At 47.3% G+C, this 22499-nt stretch overlaps 2 protein-coding genes across 9 annotated transcripts; one reads left to right on the forward strand and one right to left on the reverse strand.

Annotated features, from left to right (window-relative positions):
- Positions 1–526: 526 nt before the first annotated feature.
- Positions 527–11429, reverse strand: LOC115637203 (zinc finger protein 239-like). Of its 5 annotated transcripts, none has more exons than XM_030538236.1 (3): positions 10788–11429; positions 7737–7850; positions 527–1705 (listed from the first exon to the last, which is right to left on the reverse strand). In XM_030538236.1, exons 2-3 carry the CDS (start codon positions 7813–7815, stop codon positions 591–593), a joined length of 1194 nt encoding a protein of 397 aa, XP_030394096.1. In that variant the 5' UTR covers positions 7816–7850; positions 10788–11429; the 3' UTR covers positions 527–590. The 5 variants fall into 5 exon arrangements, with proteins under 5 accessions (XP_030394096.1, XP_030394077.1, XP_030394086.1 ...); XM_030538217.1 differs by having other exon boundaries at positions 527–1708; XM_030538226.1 differs by lacking the exon at positions 10788–11429 and adding an exon at positions 8732–8767 and having other exon boundaries at positions 527–1708.
- A 1353-nt stretch (positions 11430–12782) lies between these two features.
- On the forward strand, positions 12783–21610 carry LOC115637183 (zinc finger protein OZF-like). 4 transcript variants are annotated; one of them, XM_030538203.1, is made up of 5 exons: positions 12884–13194; positions 13518–13621; positions 15419–15549; positions 15967–16083; positions 17954–21610. In XM_030538203.1, the coding sequence occupies exons 3-5, from the start codon at positions 15483–15485 to the stop codon at positions 19471–19473; spliced, it is 1704 nt and encodes a 567-aa protein (XP_030394063.1). In that variant the 5' UTR covers positions 12884–13194; positions 13518–13621; positions 15419–15482; the 3' UTR covers positions 19474–21610. The 4 variants fall into 4 exon arrangements, with proteins under 4 accessions (XP_030394066.1, XP_030394063.1, XP_030394055.1 ...); XM_030538206.1 differs by lacking the exons at positions 12884–13194; positions 13518–13621 and adding an exon at positions 12783–12875; XM_030538195.1 differs by lacking the exon at positions 13518–13621 and having other exon boundaries at positions 15329–15549.
- The last annotated feature ends 889 nt before the right edge of the window (positions 21611–22499 follow it).

The raw sequence follows: 22499 nt of genomic DNA on the forward strand, positions 1-22499 counted from the left end.
GCCCTGAGCAACATTACCTTCCCCCTTGCTTCTGTGTGTCTGACCCCCTCGGGTCATTTTTCTCCACCAAACCCTCTCTGCAGATCCCAACTGTACAGCAGCAGAATGAAACTGGCATGATCCTGATCAGTTTCACTCTGCAGTGGATGGAGCAAAAGCAACAAAATAGAACAGATCATTCGCTGCAAGACTGTCCAGTTGATAAATCTCTTAAAGGTGGAGGAAGATATCCCTAATCACTCCCTGAATTGAACCTCCCGGAGTAGGCCACTATTGAGAGAAGATAGCCAGCAAAGCTTTCTGTGTGGAATGTATTTTCTGGTGCTGGTAGGTCCGTGAAGCTGTCCCCACAGCTCCTAGAGCAGGGATTCTCAAACTGGGGGTCATGACCCCTCAGGGGGTCACAAGATTATTAAATGGGGAGTCATGAGCTGTCACCTCCACCCCCCCAAACCCCGCTTCACCTCCAGCATTTATAATAGTATTAAATATTTTTTAAATGTTTTTAATTTTTTGGGGGGTGAGGGGTCACACTCAGATGCTTGCTGTGTGAAAGGGGTCACCAACACAAAAGTTTGAGAACCACTGTCCTAGGGGGTCTCTCCAGAGTGGATTCTCTGGTGTATAATAAGGTTAGTGAGCTGACTGAAGCCCCTCCCACAGTCAGTGCACCCAGGAGGTTTCTTTATCATGTGGATTGTCAGGTGCTGATTCAGGTTGGAGCTCCGGCAGAAGCTCTTCCCACACTCAGTGCATCTGTAGGGCTTCTCCCCTGTGTGAATCCTCTGGTGCTGGATGAGTGTGGAGCTCTGGCAGAAACGTTTCCCGCACTCGGTGCAATGGTAGGGTCGCTCTCCGGTGTGGGTTCTCTGGTGCTCAGTGAGTGAGGAGCTCTGGCTGAAGCATTTCCCACAGGCGGGGCACTGGTAGGGCCTCTCCCCGGTGTGGATCCTCTGGTGTTTGATGAGGTCCGAGCTCTGCAGGAAGCGACTCCTGCATTCAGAGCACTGATAGGGTTTCTCTCCCGTGTGGCTCCTCTGGTGCTGCACCAGGGCCGAACTGCTCCGGAAACTCTTCAGGCAGTCGGCACATTGATAGGGTCTCTCCTCCATGTGCGTGGTCTGGTGCTGGCTCAGGTTGGAGCTCCGTCCAAAGCTCTTCCCACACATGGCACACCGGTACGGTGTCTCTCCTGTGTGCACTCGCTGGTGGGCAATCAGGTCTGAGCTCTGGCGGAAGCTCTTCCCACACTCAGTGCATTTATAGGGCTTCTCCTGCAGGTGGGTTCGCTGATGTCTTGTAAGTGTCGAGCGCAGGCTGAAGGTTTTCCCACACTCGGGACACTCGTAAGGTCTCTGGCCTGTGTGGGTCCTCTGGTGCTGAATGAGGTTTGATCTCCGACTAAAGCTCTTCCCACAGTCAGAACATTTATGAGGTTTCTCTCCAGTGTGGGGCCTCTGCTGGGCAATGATGTCTTTGAGTTTCCTGAAACCTCTCTCTCGGGGAGGAGATTCATCCCATTTCTTTCCTGGAAGATTTCTCTCCTGATTTTCTGTCCCCCACTCATCCTCACAGTCCTCTTCCCAGTCAGGGCTCTGTGAATCTTTCCTTCTGGATTTTTCTGACAATGGTACACTTGGCTCCTCTGTCTGAAAATCCTCCTGGTGTGGATTCTCCTCCTCATTTTCACTCATGATCCCATCACCTGCTGGAATAAAGAGAGAATCAAGACATGGTTCATCCCTGTGTCTGGGGGAAAGGGTACCTTTGCCCAGGGAGTCACAAAGAGTTTGTCACAAATCTGAAAACTTTACAGCCTGATCCTAAGCCCGTCAATGTCAAAAGCAGTCTTTCCAATCACGTCAATGGGTGCTGAATCAGACCCTTTGATAAGATCATAAAACAGGAGAAAAAAAAATCACTTGAGCTTTTTATCACAACCTGGACCAATCCCTCCTTCTGGACTGACACCAGTCTGCTGTGAACAGACCCAACCGCTGGATCCCGCATGCTTCTATACTCCCGGGTCTGGGTAGTGACTAATCACTGTTCCTAGCTGCTGTGTCTGCCAACCTTCCGAGGGATGTTTGACTCTGCAGGCAGCTGTCTTAAACCCAAAACCAGGCCAAGCACTTAGTTGCTTACAGTGCATTTGCACTGGAGTGGCACAGCTCTGGCATTGCAGCTTTGCCAATGTACTGCCATAGCGTAGTTGCTTCCTACATTGACTGACTGAAAGACTTTTCCCATCAATGTAGGTAATCCACCTCTCCACAAGGCAGTAGCTAGGGTGATGAATAAGTCTTCTGTCTAGCTGCCTCTACAGAGGGGTTAAGTTGACCTAGCTATGTTTCACAAGGCACATTTTTCACAGCCCTGAGTGATGCTGCTATGTCAACCTAATTTTTAGGTGTCGACCAGGCCTGACACGTGCCCTCAGAGCCTCATCTAGGTGTGGGCACCAAGCTGCTCAGTTAAGTCCCTTACAGGTTTAGCGAAGGCATTTCTTAACCACAGCCACTTTTAGTCTTAAGAGAGCACTGGAGAGTAATAGATCTTTGCAAAATAACAAACAGTCCTGCAATGCTTCTGCCTCACTCTCTTACTCTTATCTCACTCCACGAATCCAGGGTCTGGTCGGTCTCTAGCCGAGAGGCTTCTGACATGTGGTGGTGGTTGGTCCCCTTGCTCAGAGAAGCCCTCCCCTCTTAAATATAGCCTCTGTCTCTTTTCGCCCATGAGCTCCAACTGGGAAATTCCAGCCTCTTACCCCCAGTCAGGCTTCTGTGGAGAGTCCACTGTCCCCTTGCAGTGGGCCAGTAGTTGAGAGACAACCAAAGTCGATGGCCCATGATTGCTCTATGGTGGCTTCTCAGCCATAGACTATGTCTAGATTATACAGTCTATGCCAGCCCCTAGTGTAGCTGCAGCATATGCTGACAGAAGAAGATTTTCTGCCAGTGTAGGAACACTATCTCCCTGAACAATGTTAGCTATATTGACAAAAGTTCTCTTCTGATAGCACTGCTTTGTCTACAGTGACAGTTTTGTCAGCCTAGCTATGTCAGCTAGGGTGTGTGGTTTTTTCACATCGCTGACATAGCTTTGCTAGCATAAGTTTCAAGTGTAGACAAAGCCACTGTCATTCAACTAGGTGTCAAACCTAATACAAAATGGATGTTCTAATCCAAACTGGAGGTTCTACTATTAAGTGAAGGTCACAGTGAAGGGTACAATCCAAGATGGCGGTTGAAACACAAAATGGAGTTCACAGTAGCGTGCAGACATATCCCACTCTGTCACACCTTTCCCCAGAACATCCCAAGCTGGCCCAACACTATGGAACTCACAGCCATAGAAGAAAGTAATGACTATGGCTCTTATCGCCTTCAGAACTCAGTGCAACACTTGCAAATAGGAAAGTTTCTGCTACAGTACACTGGTTAGGCAGGGGAATGCTAGCAGTCTGTCAGGACTGATGTTAAACCATAATTGTCACCTGATTTCCGGTTACTCTAACACAGTGGCTCTCAACCTTTCCAGACTACTATACCCCTTTCAGGAGTCTGATTTGTCTTCTGTATCCCTATGTTTCACCTCACTTAAAAACTACTTCCATACAAAGTCTGACCTAAAAATACAAAAGTGTCACAGCACACTATTACTGAAAAATTGCTTACCTTCTCATTTTTACCAAATAATTATAAAATACATCAATTGGAATGTAAATATTGTACTTACTTTTCAGTGTATAGTATATAGAGCAGTATAAACAAATCATTGTCTGTATGAAATTTTAGGGGTTTTTGAGTTTGGTAGTGCTTTTTATGTAGTCTGTTATAAAACTAGACAAATATTCAGTATCAGAGAGGTAGCCATGTTAGTCTGGATCTATAAAAGCAGCAAAGAATCCTGTGGCACCTTATAGACTAACAGATGTTTAGGAGCATGAGCTTTCGTGGGTGAATACACACTTCGTCAGATGCATGTAGTGGACATTTCCAGGGGCAGGTGTGATTAAGATAGATAGATAGATAGATAGATAGATAGATAGATAGATAGATAGATAGATGCAAGCAAGAAGCAAGCTAGAGATAACGAGGTTAGTTCAGTCAGGGAGGATGAGGCCCTGTTCTAGCAGTATCCCTGATGATGCCACAGCACAACTGGCTGCTGAGCTCTGTGCCTTTATCCTTACATACAACTATTTCAAATTTGATGACAATATATGTCTCCAGATCAGTGGCACTGCTATGGGCACCCACATGACCTCACAATATGCCAATATTTTTATGGCCAATCTGGAACAACACTTCCTCAGCTCTCGTCCACTCACGCCCCTTCTCTACCTATGCTACATTGATGACATCTTCAGCATTTGGACCCATGGGAAGGAGACTCTGGAAAAATTTGACCACGATTTCAACAGCTTCCACCCAATCAATCTCAGCCTGGACCAATCTGCACGGGAGGTCCACTTCCTAGACACCACGGTGCAAATAAGTGATGGTCACATTAACATCACCCTATACCAAAAACCTACTGACCGCTATGCCTACCTTCATGCCTCCAGCTTCCATCCCGGGCACACCACACATCCATTGTCTATAGCCAAACACTGAGGTACAACCGCATCTGCTCTAAACCCTCAGACAGAGACCAACACCTACAAAATCTCCACCAAGCATTCTCAAAACTACAATACCCGCATGAGGAAATAAGGAAACAGATCAACAGAGCCAGACGTGTACCCAGAAGCCTCCTACTGAAAGACAAACCCAAGAAAGAAACCAACAGGACTCCACTGGCCATCACATACAGTCCCCAGCTAAAACCCCTCCAACACATCATCAGGGATCTACAACCCATCCTGGACAAGATCCAACACTTTCATAGGCCTTGGGTGGCAGTCCAGTCCTCGCCCATAGACAACCTGCCAACCTGAAGCATATTCTCACCAGTAACTGCACACCGCACTACAGTAACTCTAGCTCAGGAACCAATCCATGCAACAAACCTCGATGCCAACTCTGCCCACATATCTACACCAGTGACACCATCACAGGACCTAACCAGATCAGCCACACCATCACCAGTTCATTCACCTGCACGTCCACCAATGTAGTATATGCCATCATATGCCAGCAATGCCCCTCTGCTATGTACATCGGCCAAACTGGACAGTCTCTACGGAAAAGGATAAATGGACACAAATCAGAGATTAGGAATGGCAATATACAAAAACCTGTAGGAGAACACTTCAACCTCCCTGGCCACACAATAGCAGATGTTAAGGTGGCCATCCTGCAGCAAAAAAAACTTCAGGACCAGACTTCAAAGAGAAACTACTGAGCTTCAGTTCCTCTGCAAATTTGACACCATCAGCTCAGGATTAAACAAAGACTGTGAATGGCTTGCCAACTACAAAACCAGTTTCTCCTCCCTTGGTTTTCACACCTCAGCTGCTAGAACAGGACAAAGTTCCTCCTCTACCTTAGTGGGTCCTGCGCTTATTGGCGGATTTGTTCACCTCAGTGATCTTCCCCTCTTGTGGAACCCACAGTCTGGGTCAGCTCCTCCGGTGTCTGATCAGGAGTTGGGAGGTTTGGGGGGAACCTGGGCCCATCCTCTACTCCGGGTTCCAGCCCAGGGCCCTGTGGATTGCAGCTGTCTATAGTGCCTCCTGTACCAGCTGCATGACAGCTACAACTCCCTGGGCTACTTCCCCATGGCCTCCTCCAAACACCTTCTTTATCCTCACCACAGGACCTTCCTCCTGGTGTCTGATAATGCTTGTCCTCCTCAATCCTCCAGCAGTACACTCTCTCACTCAGCTTCTTGCTCCCAGCTCCTCACACATGCTCCTTCTCCTTTGGCTCCTCCCTGCCTTACTGGAGTGAGCTCCATTTTAAACCCAGGTGCCCTGATTAGCCTGCCTTGATTGGCTGCAGGTGTTCTAATTAAAGTAGCTATCTCTACTGCCTTCTAGAAAGATCTTAATTGGCCCCAGGTGCCTTGATTAACCTGGAGCAACTGCATTTGGTTACCAGGGTCCTAGGGATTTGTTTAGCCTGGGGCTAACATACCTGTTTCTCAGTACTTTACTGTAGCCATCTGGCCTTGCCCCATCACATATATATATATACCTGCCCCTGGAATCTGACGAAGTGGGTATTCATCCATGAAAGCTCATGCTCCTAAACATCTGTTAGTCTATAAGGTGCCACAGGATTCTTTGCTGCTTTGACAAATATTCAGATGAGTTGATGTACCCGCTAGAAGACCTCTGCGTACTCCCATGGGTATGCATGCCTCTGGTTGAGGGCCTCTGCTTTAACCACTGGCTACAATACTGAGATTAGGGCTGATCAAAAAACAAAAATTCCACCCTACAGGAAATCATGATCTTTTGATATTTGTTTGATATTTGTCCCAAACTGGAACAAAAGGCAGAAATGTTGAAATTCTTTGCAGAACAAAAAGTGCAGAAAAATTTCAGTTCCGAAATGTCTAAACATTTCTTTTTCATATTTTTCATTGAAACATTTTGATAGTTCTGAATCAACATATTTTGGTTTGGTTTGTTGAACCAAATGGAAATGCTTCCTTTCAGCTCGCTTCCACATTGAACTGTGTCTGCTTGAGCTGCTGTGGTACTTCAGATGAGTTGTAGTTCACCCCATGTAACATAACCCATTCTCCTCTATGGGACAGGATTCCTGGGTGCCCTACGTGTTTCATGACTGCAATGCATCATGAAAATTGACATGCAGACATGATGCACTCCAGTGGTTCTACCAGAGGGGAGACTGTGGTGCATCATGGGAGATGCGGTCCAGCCAGGGAGTCTGGCCCACAGAAGAGAATGGCAGCATCAGACACCTGAACTACAACTTCCATGAAACACTGCAGCAGCTCTGGAGAACACATATTAATGTTAAAGTAGCCCTCAATACAACAGTTTGATTCACTGTCTCTCAGGGAGAGATGCAGTACCTATACCCACAGGAGAACCTCTCATGTTGGCACAGGGAGTGTCTACACTGAAGCACTACAGCAGCACAACTACAACGGTGACAATGTCATGTTTAAGTGTAGACAAGAACAGTCACTAAAATCACCCTGACACACATCACGGCTCTAGGATAGAATGGACTAAATAAATGCACATTATTATTATTCGTGTTCTTTGTCACTGCTGAGGATCTTTTGGACTGTAAACTTCCTGCAATAGGGACCGTCTTCATCACCCAGCACAACTGCAGCTCTAATCCTGACAGGCCTTTGGCCTGTACCATCATATAAATGAATAATAACAATATTAATCCGCAGAACAGATCACAGATGAGTATTCCTGCCTCTAACTGGCCATGAAGAAGCCTAAGATTTAGACATAAAAGTAGCAGAAAGCTAGCACACTGGTAAACAAACTCAAATGTTTATATTTGGATTGACCCAACACAAAACAAAGTATCTTATTTTGATTTGTCTGATAAAAAATTGAAAAATATTTGCAAAATTTTAAAAATTTGCAAAATCAACATTTCCCTTGGAAAATGTTGGTTTTGTGCAAACTGCATTTTTTGTTGGAAAAAAACGTTTTGAGGGAAGATTCCTGACTGGGTCTATAGACAAGACGAGACAGAACCAGGCAAACTCACAATAGTTTTGTTGGAATCCCAACATTTATATTTCACCCACTGATGTTTCCTGGGTTGCTCTGACTTATTCCTCACCTGCATAGGCACGTCTTGGGATCTCCCTGTCTATGGAGGCATGAAGACTGGGGACACATGGCTCTTTCCCTTGTTCCATCTAAGAGATTGCAGCCGTTTGGGGGTCCGGCAACCCTGCATCCAGGGAAATAAAACAGGTGGTAACTGAATTACTAAATGCTTGAATCCATGTTACAAATAAAATGTGAGGATTTTAAACTCAGCCCTTTTTTTTGCTGGAGGAGAGGGCCCTGCACAGAGGCAGAAGCAGGATCCAGGGAGTGCAAAGGTGAGCTTTAAACCACTTTTGCACACATACTCCTCCATTACCCACTGTGCAGACAGACCTAGGAACTGGCCCAAAGAGAAAAAGAGAAGCATACTGGTCACAGTCTCTAAATAATGTGCTTCCCCGGATAATGATTTGAATGTGTGGGGGATCCAGTGGAGAGTGCTAGATTTAAAAGAATGTTATACTGGAAGGTGTTAATGGCTACCAACTCCCTGTCTTCTATTCCACTGATCAATCACAGACCTTATTAAAGTCGATAGGTGGGTAATGTCCCTTCTTCAGGGCTAAAGGAAAAGAGCAATTAAGTCCCTTCATGGAGTGTGATAACTGGAGGCAATAGAAGCTACTTCCCAAGGCAATCTGCTGCATGGCAAAGCTTGAACAGGGTTAAACTGTGCAGTCTGATGGATTTCCCTTGGACTGATTGCAAATGCAGGATCTAGAGCAGTGGTTTTTAAACTTTTTTTTCTGGTGACCCAGTTGAACAAAATTGTTAATACCCATGACCCAACAGGGCTGGGGCAGAGGGGGTTAGGGTGTGGGAGGGGCTCAGCGCTGGGGCAGAGGGTTGGGGTGCAGAAGGGGGTCAGGGCTCTGGGCTGGGGGAGCAGGCTCTGGGGTGGGTCTGAGGATGAGGGGTTTGGGGTGCAGGAAGGGGCTCTGGGTTGGGTGGGCTCAGGGCTGGGGCAGGGGACTAGGGCACAGGATTGGGGCGAGGGCTTACCTCAGGCGGCTTCCCGTCAGCAGCATTGCAGGGGTGCTAAGGCAGGCTTCCTGACTGTCCTGGCACCGTGGACAGTGCTGCACCCCAGAAGCAGCCATCAGCAGGTCCAGCTCCTAGGTGGAGGCGCATAAGCAGCTCCGAGTGACTCTCACCCACAGGCACCAACACCACCCCCCAGCTCCCATTAGCTGGTTTCCAGCCAATGGGAGTGCAGAGCCGGTGCTTGGGGCAGGGGCCATGCACAGATCCCCATGTCCTTCCCTCCCCCCCCCCCAGGAGCTGGACCTGCTGCTGGCCACTTCTGGGGCACAGCGCGGTGTCAGAACAGGTAGGAACTAGCCTGCCTTAGCCAGGCAGCACCACTGACGGGACTTTTAACGGCCCAGTTGGTGGTGCTGGCCAGAGCCACCGTGACCCAGTCCCTTCTATTCTGTGATCCAGTTCTGGGTCACAACCCACAGTTTGAAAACCACTGATCGAGGTGATCCTGGAAATTACAGGCCTGTAAGCCTGACTTCAGTACCAGGCAAACTGGGTGAAAAAGCATAATCCCAACTATATATATAAAATAATGAGGTCTAAATCAGCTGTTACCCAAGAAAGTGATCTTGGAGTTGTCGTGGATAGTTCTCTGAAAACATCCACTCAATGTGCAGCGACAGTCAAAAAAACAAACAGAATGCTGGGAATAATTAAGAAAGGGATAAATAATAAGGACAGAAACTATCATGTTGTTTCTATATAAATCCATGGTATGCCCACATCTTGAATATTGTGTGCAGATGTGGTCACCCCAACTCCAAAAAGATATATTGTAATTGGAAAAGGTTCAGAAAAGGACATCAAAAATTACTAGTGGTATGAAAAGGCTTCTGTATGAGGAGAGATTAATAAAACTGGGACTTTTTAGCTTGGAAAAGAGATGACTAAGGGGAGATATGATTGAGAGAAAGAAGATAAGGAAGTGTTGCTTACTACTTCTCATAACACAAGAACTAGGGGTCACCAAATGAAATTAATATGCAGGAAGTTTAAATCAAATAAAAGGAAGTATTTCTTCACACAACGCACAGTCAATGTGTGGAACCCCTTGCCAGAGGATGTTGTGAAGGCCAAGACCATAACAGGGTTTAAAAAAGAACCTAGATATATTCATGGAGGATAGGTCCATCAATGGCTATTAGCCAGGATGGGCAGGAATAGTGTCTTTAGCTTCTGTTTGTCGGAAGCTGGGAATGAGCGACAGGATGGATCACTTGATCATTGCCTGTTCTATTCATTCTCTCTGGGGCACCTCGCACTGGCCTCTGTCAGAAGATAGGATACTGGGCTAGATGGACCTTTGGTCTGACACAGGAGGGTCATTCTTATGTTCTTAGAGGATTGGTTTTGACAAGCTGTATCTGGGCCAAAGTCAACACCCATTGTGAGAGTGGCTCTGAGAAGGAGCAAAGAGACAGAGCTCCCTGAGGCACAGGACTCGCTGGAAAAAGCAGGCTTGAAAAGTGACCAAGGACATTGGCTGCTATTGCTTATTCCTAGTATGTGCAGGGAAACAGGACTTTAAGTACGTTCTTTGGAACCAAACAGGAGTGCATCAGAGACTATAGCTGATTCTCCTCCTAACAGAAACAACCCTTCAACGCCCCAAATATTGGCTAAACTCTTGGGGCAAAATAACAATAATTCTATTCCCGGAGGGAAATCCCATCGAACCTCCCTGTTGGCTCTTGAGTGACTTTATTCCATGCCCCCTTTTAAACTAAACCTAGGAGGATCCTATGGGGTGGCAGCTCAGCCTTTAATGTGCTGCCCCGAACAGGCTGGTGCAGCGGGGACCCTCTGCTGAGCTGTAGATGCACCGACCCCCAGACACTGGTGTTGCTCCCTGATGCTGGCTATCTGATCCCTTTCCGTTCACGCTTCAACTCCCGTGTGCTCCCACGAGCAGCAATTCTTGGTTTCTGCGCTGTTTTCTTCCTCCCTCCCCGGAAGCTATTTCTCTGCTGTGTTCCTGCCCTGTCCTCTCAGTACAGACGCCCCTGCCCCGACTTACTGCTCCGAGCTGCTCCCCGGGGATTCATGCCCCTAGCACGTCAGTGGAGGAGTGTTGTTTTCACTGGAGATGCAGATTCTATCGCTTCAGACACATGGCGCTGGGAGCGATATTTGGCTGGGGAACAGGGAAGTCCCATCTTTATGAAGTCCTCCTCCCTCTGAGTGTGCTGATCCTCTCTAGGGCAGGGTGGGTTAAGAAGCTCTGTGGTTTTAACCTCCAATTTCCCGGGCTTAGTTCGGACAATGATCTTCTCTCTTCTTACCCGCTTTCTCCAATAATGATTTTACTTTGTGTTCTCTCCAAACAGCCTCCCTGGGCTCTTGAGGAACTAAACTCGATCTTGACAAATATAGCCCTTCCACCAGCACCATGCCCAAATACCTCCACTGGCTTCCCAGTCGTTTCAGAACCAAGAACAGTAAGCTGCACTCCTTGGTTTTAAAGCTTGCTCAGGCGGTCCTAACAGACTTGTTCCTTCTCCACTGCCCTCCATCCTGACTCTCTGCAGTGGCTTAGATACAGATCTGCTTAGCGTGTCTAGTACACTACGTTGGTTTTCTGCTTTCTTCCTATCCTAAGTTCTTGTTGACTCCTCTCCAAGGAGCTATGGAAGCAGGGAGCAAATTGCGAGCTGCAAATTCACACCACAGTCTGAATACAGTAGGTCTATTCTATCTCTTACTTCTGCGATAGCCAACCACACTGGATAAGCACGATAGCTGGACGTTTCTGCTAAAATAATCAGCAAGAACAGCTGTAATTGTTAACATTTAAATTATCATTAAGCTCCCTAGTTAATTTCCTCTTTGCATGAATAGAGCAGTTCATCAGTCTCTTAGAGCTATTTATTTAGCTTGTCTCTCTGCAACCTGATGTCTATACTTAAAATGCTACAATGGCACAGCTGCAGCTGCTTCACTGTAGCACTTCAGTGTAGACACTTATGCAGATGTAAGTTTTCATTGTAGACCAGCCCAAAGGCACCACAGCAACAATTCACATTTTGAATATTTTCTCTGCAAGGGCTAGAAGCATAAACATTTTTGGTTTAATTGAAAAAGCTTCCATTCTGCTAATACAACAATGCTTCCAAGTAAGTAGCACTAGAAGATTAGGTCAGCATAACTACATAGCTGAAGGGGATACTCAAGCTAAATTAAGCCCTGTGTAGACAGCACTAGGTGAATGGAAGAATTCTTCCATCAATCTAGCTACTGTCTCTCAGGGAGAGATGCATTACCTATGCCCACAGGAGAACTTCTCATGTTGGCACAAGGAGTGACTACACTGAAGCACTACAACAGCACAACTACAGCAGTGACAACGTCATGTTTAAGTGTAGACAAGCCCGGTCACTAAAATCACCCTGACAAACATCACAGCTCTAGGATGGAATGGACTAAATAAATGCACATTATTATTATTATTCATGTTCTTTGTCACTGCTGAGGATCTTTTAGACTGTAAACTCCCTGCAATAGGGACTGTCTTCATCACCCAGCACAACTGCAGCTCTAATCCTGACTGAGGCCTTTGGCCTGTACCATCATATAAATGAATAATAACAATATCAGATCAGCAGAACAGATCACAGATGAGTATTCCTGCCTCTAACTGGCCATGAAGAAGCCTAAGATTTAGACATAAAAGCAGCAAAAGGCTAGCACGCTGGTAAACAGACCTTTAAACTTTTCAGGTTTGCCATGCGCCCTTGGGGGTCTCTCAGACAAATCATCATCATCAATGTCCTCTGGGCTCTGGGCACCTGTTTCTAGAGAGTTCAAGGCTGTTTCTAGAGCCCCTCTGATAATCCCTTTGTCCTCCATTGTAGCACAGCCAGCGTGGGAATTCACTGAGTTGTGCAGAGTGGGACAAGCCAGGGTGCAGAGAGCTGCCACTTGGGGGGCGGGAGGGCGAGGAGAGATGAAGGAAACAGAAAAGTTCCCAACGCCTGGGGAGTGAAGGGTTAACACGACGGAGCTCCTCCAGCTCCTAGAGAGGCCCGACTGGGAACTGCGCTTCCTGTTCCCGCAGAAACCTGGTGTCCGCAGCCGCTGTACCGCCCGTGCCCCGACGGGCCATGCGGTGAGTGCACGGGCTGGGAGAGCCCCCGCGAGGGCGGACAGCGGGGCTGGGGCCAGCACACAGCGCCGGGGAGGCAGCAGGCGCCGCCCCCGGGACACAAAGGAACCGCAGCCTGGAGTGGGGCTGGCAAAGGGAAGGGACCGCGAACTAGCCCGCGGCAGCCCCTTGAAGCTGCACCATGTATGGAGCTGCAGGCCAGGAGCGTCTCCCCCCACGCAGGAGTCGTGGCTCTGCCTAGCTCCCCCGGCGGGGTCCCCACCCCCAGAGCCCTGGGGCAGCCAGCTCACAGGTGGCACTTGGGGCCCCTCGCCAAGCGCAGGTATGTGTGTGCCTGGCCCAGGGCGGGCTGTGCAGCCCCGCCAGCCCAGGGGGTACCTGCCGCTGCAGCGCCGGGAACTCTGCGCTCTGTGAAGGACGGGGGGCAGATGTCACCCAATAGGCAGGAGGGGGCAATGGGGCTGTGCCGAGACACTCATCGGCAGGGCTGTGGCCCAGTGGGTGACTCTCCAGTGGCAGAGCTGGCGTGTGGCCCCCAGGGGCCGGGCCTTTTCTTCCAGCCTCTCTTGCTCTTTCTGCGGTCTCCATGTGCCCTGTTCTCTGCGTTTTTCCCTCTCCTCCACATCTCTGCTCCTTCATCTGCAGGGGCAGGACAGAGCTGAGCAGAATTCATCATGCTGAACTGACAGGAAATGCTAGTCCCCAGCAGCTTCCCAGGCCAGGGGAAGGCCTGACTCATGGGAGACAAGGTGGGGAAGTGTCACTAAGGGTAGCTGGAGGGTTGCAGACTTTGTAGTTTGTGTAGGCCAAGCTCACTGCACACACGAAGGCCTCGTTCAGCCCTCCAGTTTCCCCCACAAGCTCCCTATGTTCCCCTCTCCCGTCCCCCTCTTTCTCAGGCACTCGCTACAACCTCTTTACCTCCTCCCTCATGCCTGGGGTCTGGTTATCCCCCTTTCTTCCCTTCTCACTATGCGGCCCCCCCCTTCCCCTCTGCCACAGACTCTGTAGGACAAGAAGCAATGGGCTTACATTGCAGCAAGGGCAGTTTAGGTTGGACATTAGGAAAAACTTCCTAATTGTCAGAGTGGTTAAGCATTGGAATAAATTGCCTAGGGAGGTTGTGGAATCTCCATCACTGGGGATTTTTAAGAGCAGGTTGGACAAACACCTCTCAGGGATAGTCTAGATAATGCTTAGTCCTGCCATGAGTGCAGGGGACTGGACTAGATAACCTCTCGAGGTCCCTTCCAGTCCTATGATTCTATGTGCCCCCATTCACTCCTCTGGCATATGCCAGGGTCTCTGTGTGCCCCCCAGGTCCACTTCCCTGCATCCCATCGTGCCCCATTCTCTACCTCTGCACTATGCCAGGGGCTCTATGTGTGCACCTTCCCACTCTCCTCCATTTTGATCTTGCTTTGCTCAGCCAGTAATACTGATGCAGAAATGTAATGTTATTCATTTACTGATTTTTGTTATGTGCACAGTAACATAGCATCTGGGTTCATAGCATAAATTAAATGCATTCCGACATGTAATTTTAAAAACGACAGAAGCCCACAATCATGTATAAAATTGAGAGCCTCATTCAGCTAACAACTGTGCATGCAAAACAGTATTTCAATGGGCACATGCTCTGATGGTATGCATAGCTGTGATAAATGCATACATGGTTATACTGTTGAAAGTATGTCCACAGTCTGTCCACAGTATGCAGCATAAACAGCCTTCCTTGTATGGACCCAGCCAACTATTAATGACTCATAGATTTTAAGGCCAGCTGGGACCATTGTCATCATTTAGTTTGACCTCCCGTATAACACAGGCCATAGAACTTCCCTGAAATAATTCCTGTTTGAGAATATCTTTTAGAAAAAACATCCAATCACCCACCTGCTAATGGCTCATAGTTGAGGAAGCATTTGGCCAAGAAGATGTCTTGCACTGTGCTCTGAAGGTCAGTAAAGTCAAACTGTGGTGTGACACTGAAGAGGAGCATTTCTGTAGCTGTGACTCTTCATCCTAAGACATGCTGTTTCCTGTCTCCAGGAATGCAAGTGTAACAAAAGCAAAGTGAGAGCAAAAGTGCTGTAGATGATCTGAGCTGTTGTAGTGGGGTATGGACAGAGAGAGACAGCCATTAAGGTAGCTAGATCTCTACAGATAAAAAACTACCACCATAAATTGCACCCAGAGGAAGATGGAAGCTAGTGGATAAATGGAGAATCAGAACATGAATGGGGGAAAAAAGAGCCTGTTTCCTCTCATTCATCTGGCATATCTAGGGCCCTTCAGATTTTACTGCCAGAAATCTACATGGGAACCAAAGGGCATAGTCCTATAGGCCTCTGAAGTTACCCACATCATAGATGAAATATCCAGGGGATAGATAAGTCCCCTAAGATATATCTGCTGTGCTGTCCTTGGCTTATCACTGTGAATTACTCCCACAGAGACCATTTCTCCAGCTGAGACTTTAGGCTTCAGATGTCAGGATGAGACTAAAGCAAAAGATGCTGAGTTTATAAAGCTTGTGATTTCAGATCCTGCTGAAGTATGGTGATGTCTTGTCTGTTTCTCCCGTGAGGAGGGGGATAATTTAGAGAAATGGCAGAAGGAGCTGTATCAATGCCTGAGGGAGAAGAATGTACAAGGTTGGCTTCACTGGGTAAATGTAAGTTTTCTTTCTTTTATTCCAAGCTGTGTAAACTCTGAACTATCTGGATTTTCTGTCTCTATTTAGTATTTATATAGTGTGGTATCTGAGCTTCTCACAATCTTTACTGCATGTAGGCTCCTAACATTCCATGAGGGCAGGGCAGAGCTAAGATCTCCATTGTACAGAGGAGGAACTGAGGCACAGAGAGGCTAAGTGACTTGCACAAGGTTACACTGGAGTCCACGTCTCCCAGGTCCTAGGCTTGTGCCCTTCTACTGGACCACCTTCCTTTCCCTGTCCTCAGGGCCTCCATTAGCACGGTTGGATTTATTTAGAGTACACGTCTGCTCTAGCAGAGGGTACTGGTGTAAAATCAATTACATACTTTTGTAACAGAACGTAATGTCTCCTGATCTCATTTCCCACAAACAGGCTATAAAAGTCCCAAACCAAAACTGATATCTCCAATAGAACCAAGAGAGTCAGAACTGTGGGTTGTGGATCTTCAGGACTCAGTGGATGGAGCTATTCCTGAAAGCCCCTCCCCAGGTGAGTAGTAATAATCGAAGCTTCCTCGAGTGAAGTCACAAGATGGAGACCCTTTCTAAGCTGAGGAACTGGATTTCCTTTATAGGATTCACTGTGTCTTGGCCAATGCCTGAGAAGCCTGTACATAGAGGGATAGCTCAGTGGTTTGAGCATTGGCCTGCTCAACCCAGGGTTGTGAGTTCAAGCCTTGAAGGGGCTATTTGGGGATTGGTCCTGCTTTGAGCAGGGGGTGGGACTAGATGATCTCCTGAGGTCCCTTCTAACCCTAATAATCTATGATTCTAAATCACAGTCCTCCTTACTCCTAGTGACTCAAAGGTGTGTAACTCCCTTGATTTCATTAGCATTGTGCCAGCATAGAATTTGGCTCAATCTTTCTGCATCCGTGATTATTTCATTTGGGGAATGTAGCCTTAATATTTGTTTTTCCCAGCCCCTAACGTTTGTTTTAGGGGAGGAATTTTCTCCTTTCATCCAGTTTTCGTGCTGAAACACTGAACTATTCAGATAACATCACATTGGGAGGGTCCCATGGTTGTGTCTCCCTAGGTAGAGAGATCCATGTAGGATATGAGGCAACACAGTTCTCCCCTAAGAGCATGCTGCATGGAGGGAAACTCCCCTAAAGAATGTTGCCAGAAGAAGCAGCCAGGCACAGCTAGTTTGAAGAGAGACAGCTTTCCCTTGCAATCAGTTCCCACTAGCACAGAAGTGGAATCTAAGATCACGTAGCTACTTCCACCAGTATCACGTCATGCATTGTCATGCAGCATATCCCCCTTTGAACAAAAGACTTCCATCAGGGATGGCAGCATAACTGGAAAAGTATGACGTGAACTATGTAGTAGGTTCCAATAGCTTTGCTAACTTAGTCAATGCAGTTCAAATAGTCATATGACGCATTGTAATGTTTAGGCCATTGACACTGTTTCTTTCCCATTGCTGAGAAGCCGGGCTGCCTTCTTACTGCATGATCCTGAGAGACTCTTCCCTGTTCAACATAAACACTAATCAGTGAATGCTAAAGATCACGGTGCTTCTTACTCACCGTACACATTGAATTTTTCTCCTTAGGTGAAGTCACACTTTAAAAAGTGCTCTGTTAAAGACCATGTTCAATTATTGCTGATATGAAACCTTTACTTCAATATCCTCAAGCTCCCCATTGCCAGTAGTACTCCCGAGATCCCTGTGAGACTGAGAGACAATCAAAGATTTTTTAGACAATCATTGAAGATTTTGGAGTTGAAATGAGACTGAGCTCTCCTTTCTCAGTGAAGTTCCCCTTGGGACAAATGGGATCCCAGTCTGGAAAGCAAAGCCTTTTCGGATGGCTCTAGACTTCCCCAGGAGCATGTAGAGAATGAGATTCTATGCTCTCTCTATGTAGATCCCGAGAGTGATCCTGAGAGTGATCCTTAGTTTTTCTTTCACAACAAAACTCTGCTATTCCCAAACACTGCAATGGGGATTGAAAACCCAAGCAGATGAGGCTTGATGCTCAGAAGTGCTGAGTCCCCATGGCTCCAACTGGCTTCTGGAAAATCAGGCCCCAAGAGTCTCAAGCTGAGCACCCAAAGTTGGTGGACACTTGAAAAATTGGGCATTTTCCTTTTTCTCCTCTCACCAGTGTTTATGGTGAAACATTTCATTCTCCCTTAAAGCAGTTTCACCTGTTCTAGCACCAGCAGCAGCTCTGGAACACAGAGCCACTTGCATAATGTGCCGGCTGGAGTAAGTGCCTTCTGGGGTAATATCCCAGGGAGGGATGAGGGACTTCCTCTGTCATACTGTACTGCTGGGTATGGTTAGTGGTTTCCTTCTACTAGCAGCACAGAGTCACATCTGGATTTTCTTCTCCTCCCTGCAGGTGGTGGGATCCTGCGCAGAACTGAGAAGCATCACAAAGAAGGTTGTGAGAACCTGAAGCTGCTGAGAATATTATTGGGGAAATCAAAAGAGAGAATTTCCCAGAGAGCTGACCAGGAAACTACCTGCAAAGGGCAGCACAAGTCACAAAAGCAGAAGGAAAACACAGCCAGGGGTGAGGGAGGTATCGCAAGGAGCCGTGAAAGAACTTTCAGGGAAGTGCGCAAGCCCCCTGTGCCAGAGAGGTCAGAGACAAGTGAGGGACCGTGCACATATCCTGTGTGTGAGGAAAGCTTTGAGGGGCAGAGAGACCTGAATAGCCATAAGAACAGCATTCACACCGGAAAGAAAACCTGTAAATGTAGGGCCTGTGATAAAAGCTTCAGGCAAAAGCAGGAGCGCTTGGCACATGCGAGAGTCCATGGAGCCAAGAAACCCTTCCCCTGTGCCGAGTGTGAGAGAAGCTTCAGTCGGCTTTCCCATCTCACTGTGCACCAGAGAACCCACACAGGGGAAAGGCCCTTCTCCTGCCCTGAGTGTGGGAAACACTTCAGCCACTTCTCAAACCTCACTAGACACCAGAGGACCCACACAGGGGAGAGGCCTTACAGCTGCCCTGAGTGTGAGAGGCGCTTCAGTAACCTGAGCAGTCTCACTACCCACCTGAGGACCCACACAGGGGAGAGGCCCTTCACCTGCCCCCAGTGCGAGAAGAGCTTTGGTGATCAGTCTAATCTCACCACCCACTTGAGGACCCACACTGGGGAGAGGCCCTATGTGTGTCCTGACTGCCAGAAGAGCTTCAGCGACCAATCGACTTTCGCCAAGCACCACAGAACCCACACGGGGGAAAGACCATACCCCTGCCCCGACTGTGAGAAGAGCTTCATCCATAGATCCCACCTCACTACGCACCAACGGACCCACACAGGAGAGAGACCTTACAAATGTCCTGGCTGTGAGAAGCGCTTCAGCCAGCTCTCCAACGTCACTACCCACCTGAGGACCCATTCGGGAGAGAGGCCCTATATCTGCGCCGACTGTGGGAAGAGCTTCGGCGACCAGTCGAGTCTGAGGAAGCACCACCGGACCCACACGGGTGAGAGACCCTATCCTTGTCCCCACTGTGGGAAATGCTTCAGCCAGCTCTCCAATCTCAACACCCACTGCAGAACCCACACCGGCAAGAGGCCGTACATCTGTCCACACTGTGGCAAGAGCTTCAGTGAGCAGTCAAACCTGGCCAAGCACCTGAGAACCCACCTGGGGGAGAGGCCCTCCCCTTGGCCCCACAGCCAGAAGAGCCTCATACACAACTCACATCTCTCTGCACACCAGAGAAACCATGTGGGGGAGGGGGCCTACAAATGTACCGACTGTGACAAGATCTTCAGCGAGCAGTTGGACCTGGTGGAGCACCTGAAAGCCCACCCGAGGGAGAGACCCCACAGTGACAAAAGCTTCATCCAAAAGTCATCTCTGATGAAACTTCAGGGACTTCCTCAGAGATTGAAACCGTAGGAGGCTGGAACGCTCCTCTTCGTCAACTTCTCTTTACCTGTATGTGTTTAGTGATGTGCACTGGAGGAGAGGGAGTTACAGAGAATCTGAGAAATACACTCAGCCCATCCACTCCTGAAGCCATCACCACCTCCCCAGTCCAGTGGAGGAGGTCCTGAATAATGGGAAGGGGCTTCACCAGTGGCCATTCCCTTACCAGGCTGTCCTGGAAGAGTGTCAGGAGGCTTCACATGCTGTCTCCATCCCATCCACAAACCCATTCTGTTTCCCTACTCCAACATCCTTACAGTTGTTCTGTGTGTTAGGGGTTGGCCTCCCGAGCGTCTCTCCATACTGTGTTGAGAGGTTTTGCTGAGGTGCATTTGGCGTTCCACCAGGGTTGGGAGGGGCATAAGTGAAAATATCAGTTCTGTTTATTTCAAATCTGATTCTGCTCTGAAAAGTGACTCTGTAAAAATGGTATTGTGAGGTTCCAGGTTCATTGTCTTTCAGTGATTTGAGATCAAATTTGCTCCGTTTACAAGTTAAAAGATGGTTATTCTAACTGTTAGCCCTGCAGAGTCAGCATGGTATACGTGAGTGAATCTGGGTTCTTTCTGTTTGTACGTCATCATTGTCATTGGTAATAAAAATTCTGTGATCCAAATTCTGCACTCAGTTATGCTTGTGCAATCTGACCATTTTGTTCAAAGAAGTATCTGAGGACAGAATTTAGCTTTGCAACTGGGACTTGATTTACAATGTTGTTGATGCACAAACCAGAATAGAATCCAGCTAACTCTACCATTGATTCAGTTTGCTGCCCTGCAGTGCTAAGACAAGTAAAGAGCAGTAAAAATTTATTTGAGTTATTCAAGTCAGCAGCTATGTCCGTGAATACATACAGGGAGCAGGTATATGAGGCAAGAAGGTGCCATTTTTACATAGAGACTTTTCAAAGTAGAAGCGTGCTGTGGGCACAATCCAATATCACATTGGAGTCAACAGCAAGACTTCCATTGAGCTCAACAGGCGTTGGACTGGGGCCTAAAAGGTTTAATATAGATCTTGAAAAGGCAGATCCAGTTGGTCACAGATGTTCCAGTGACAGCAAACCCTGCTGACTAGGTTTTTTGTGTGTGTGTGTGTGTATGTGTTTTTAAGTAATATTTCTTGATCCTTCCAGAAGTCTGAATTTGTGGAATTGCTTTAACCTTGCTGGGGTGTATAATCATTTTCAACTTGGGTTCTGTTTTTGAAAAGGGGGCAAACACCGCAAACATTGTGTCATGGTTCATGCCTGCCCCCACTTTATTGCCCTCATCAGTGGAAATTTAGGTATGAAGAAATACCAGTTGCGATATCAGTTTTGTGAAGATGGTATCCTTGCTACATGAATTCTGAGAACAGCGAAGAAGTCAAGATCTTGGTAGTACAAGAGAGGCCAGCTAAGGCCAGGTCTGCACTACAGACCTATATCAGTATAACTGTGTCGCTTGGGGGCCTGAAAAATCCATACCCACGAGCAACCTGGTTATACCTACCTAATCCCCTATGTAGACAGCGCCATGTCAATCGGAGGGCTTCTCCTACTGACATAGTTACAGCCTCTCAGGGAGATGGGATTAACTATGCCAATGGAAGAAGTTGTCTCATCAGCATAGGGGCATCTTCACTAAAGCCCTGTAGCGGCAAAGCTGCACTGCTGTAGTGCTGTACATGAAGACAAGCACTAAGTGTGTGCATCAAATTCATTCCTCTCATATGCAGCTACTACTCCAGTGGGGATTTCTCCAGTGGGAATTGTGCCTAGCTAAATTCAGTCAGCTATCTGGTATTTTATGTAATGAGATTAGTGCTTATTTTTACGGCTATTTATTCCCAGGTCATTATATACCATAGACTGGGTTTTAAAAAATGATGTCTCAGCCATTACTCTGAGACAAAGTTATTCAGGAAGCCTTTTCTTTCCTGACTCCAACGTACAAATGGATAATATGATCCGTATTGGGTTGATACAGCTTAATAAATGTATTCTGACATAATTTCACAGTATGTCAGATTGAGTTGTATGATGTATATTTATGGTTTGTTTCTATCCAACTAAATAGCAAAAAAGAGTTTAAAGAGTGTTCCTGTAGGGGGATCACCCTTTAGGTGTTAAATCTGTTTTTTTTTGGTTTTATTACTTATATCACATTTAAAAGCCACAATTGAGAGTGGGGCCCCATTGTGTTAGCTGATGTACACATAGTTAGGAAAAACAGCCTTTGCAACAAAATGTTTACAGTTCATATAGACAAGGCAGATGATTATTGGAGAAAGAAGTTTTATTTTCCCCATTTTACAGATGAAAAACTCAGACACAGAGAGATTCAGACTAAAATCCTCAAAGCTATTTAGGTACCTAACTCCTGTTGAAGGGTCTAAGTGACTTGCCCAAGGTCACAGCGAAAGTCTGTGGCAGAGCCAGAAACTGATCCAAGATCTTCTGACTCAGTCCGGTCGGTGCCTTAACCCCAAGATCATCCTTCCCCTCTAATCTAAGAGTACAGTGATCACTTTGTCTTGCTATAATTGAATGGCAGAGTCTGTGCCACACAGTTCTGCTTCAATACACCTTCACAGTCACTGCCTCTGTGAATCTGCTCTTCAGCTGGGTTGGGGGCATAGTAAATATCAAAGAAAATTAATATAAAGATAGGTTGCTGATATTCTAAGAGATGGAAGCCCAGGAAATGTGAAAAAAATCTGATGAATGGTTGAAGGAATGGGAAACTTGAATTTCTACTTGGTAATGAAACATCACTACCCTTCAGCATAGTCCCTGAGCGGACAGCCTGCTGGTAATGACTGGAGAGAGCAGGAAGACCTCTCAGCTTTTAGGTAAAAGGGTAATTTGTACTTAACTACAGCTGGAGGAAGGCCCTCTCCTCCTGGGTTGGTAGGAATTCAGCTCCCCTCCTCTAGGCACTCTCCAAGGCCCCCTTCTGGATTAAGGCAATCCAGGACATTAGACACACCGCAGTATGAAGCCTCTCACCCTG

Source organism: Gopherus evgoodei, chromosome 1, assembly GCF_007399415.2.
Source record: "Gopherus evgoodei ecotype Sinaloan lineage chromosome 1, rGopEvg1_v1.p, whole genome shotgun sequence".
NCBI lineage: Eukaryota > Metazoa > Chordata > Testudines > Testudinidae > Gopherus > Gopherus evgoodei.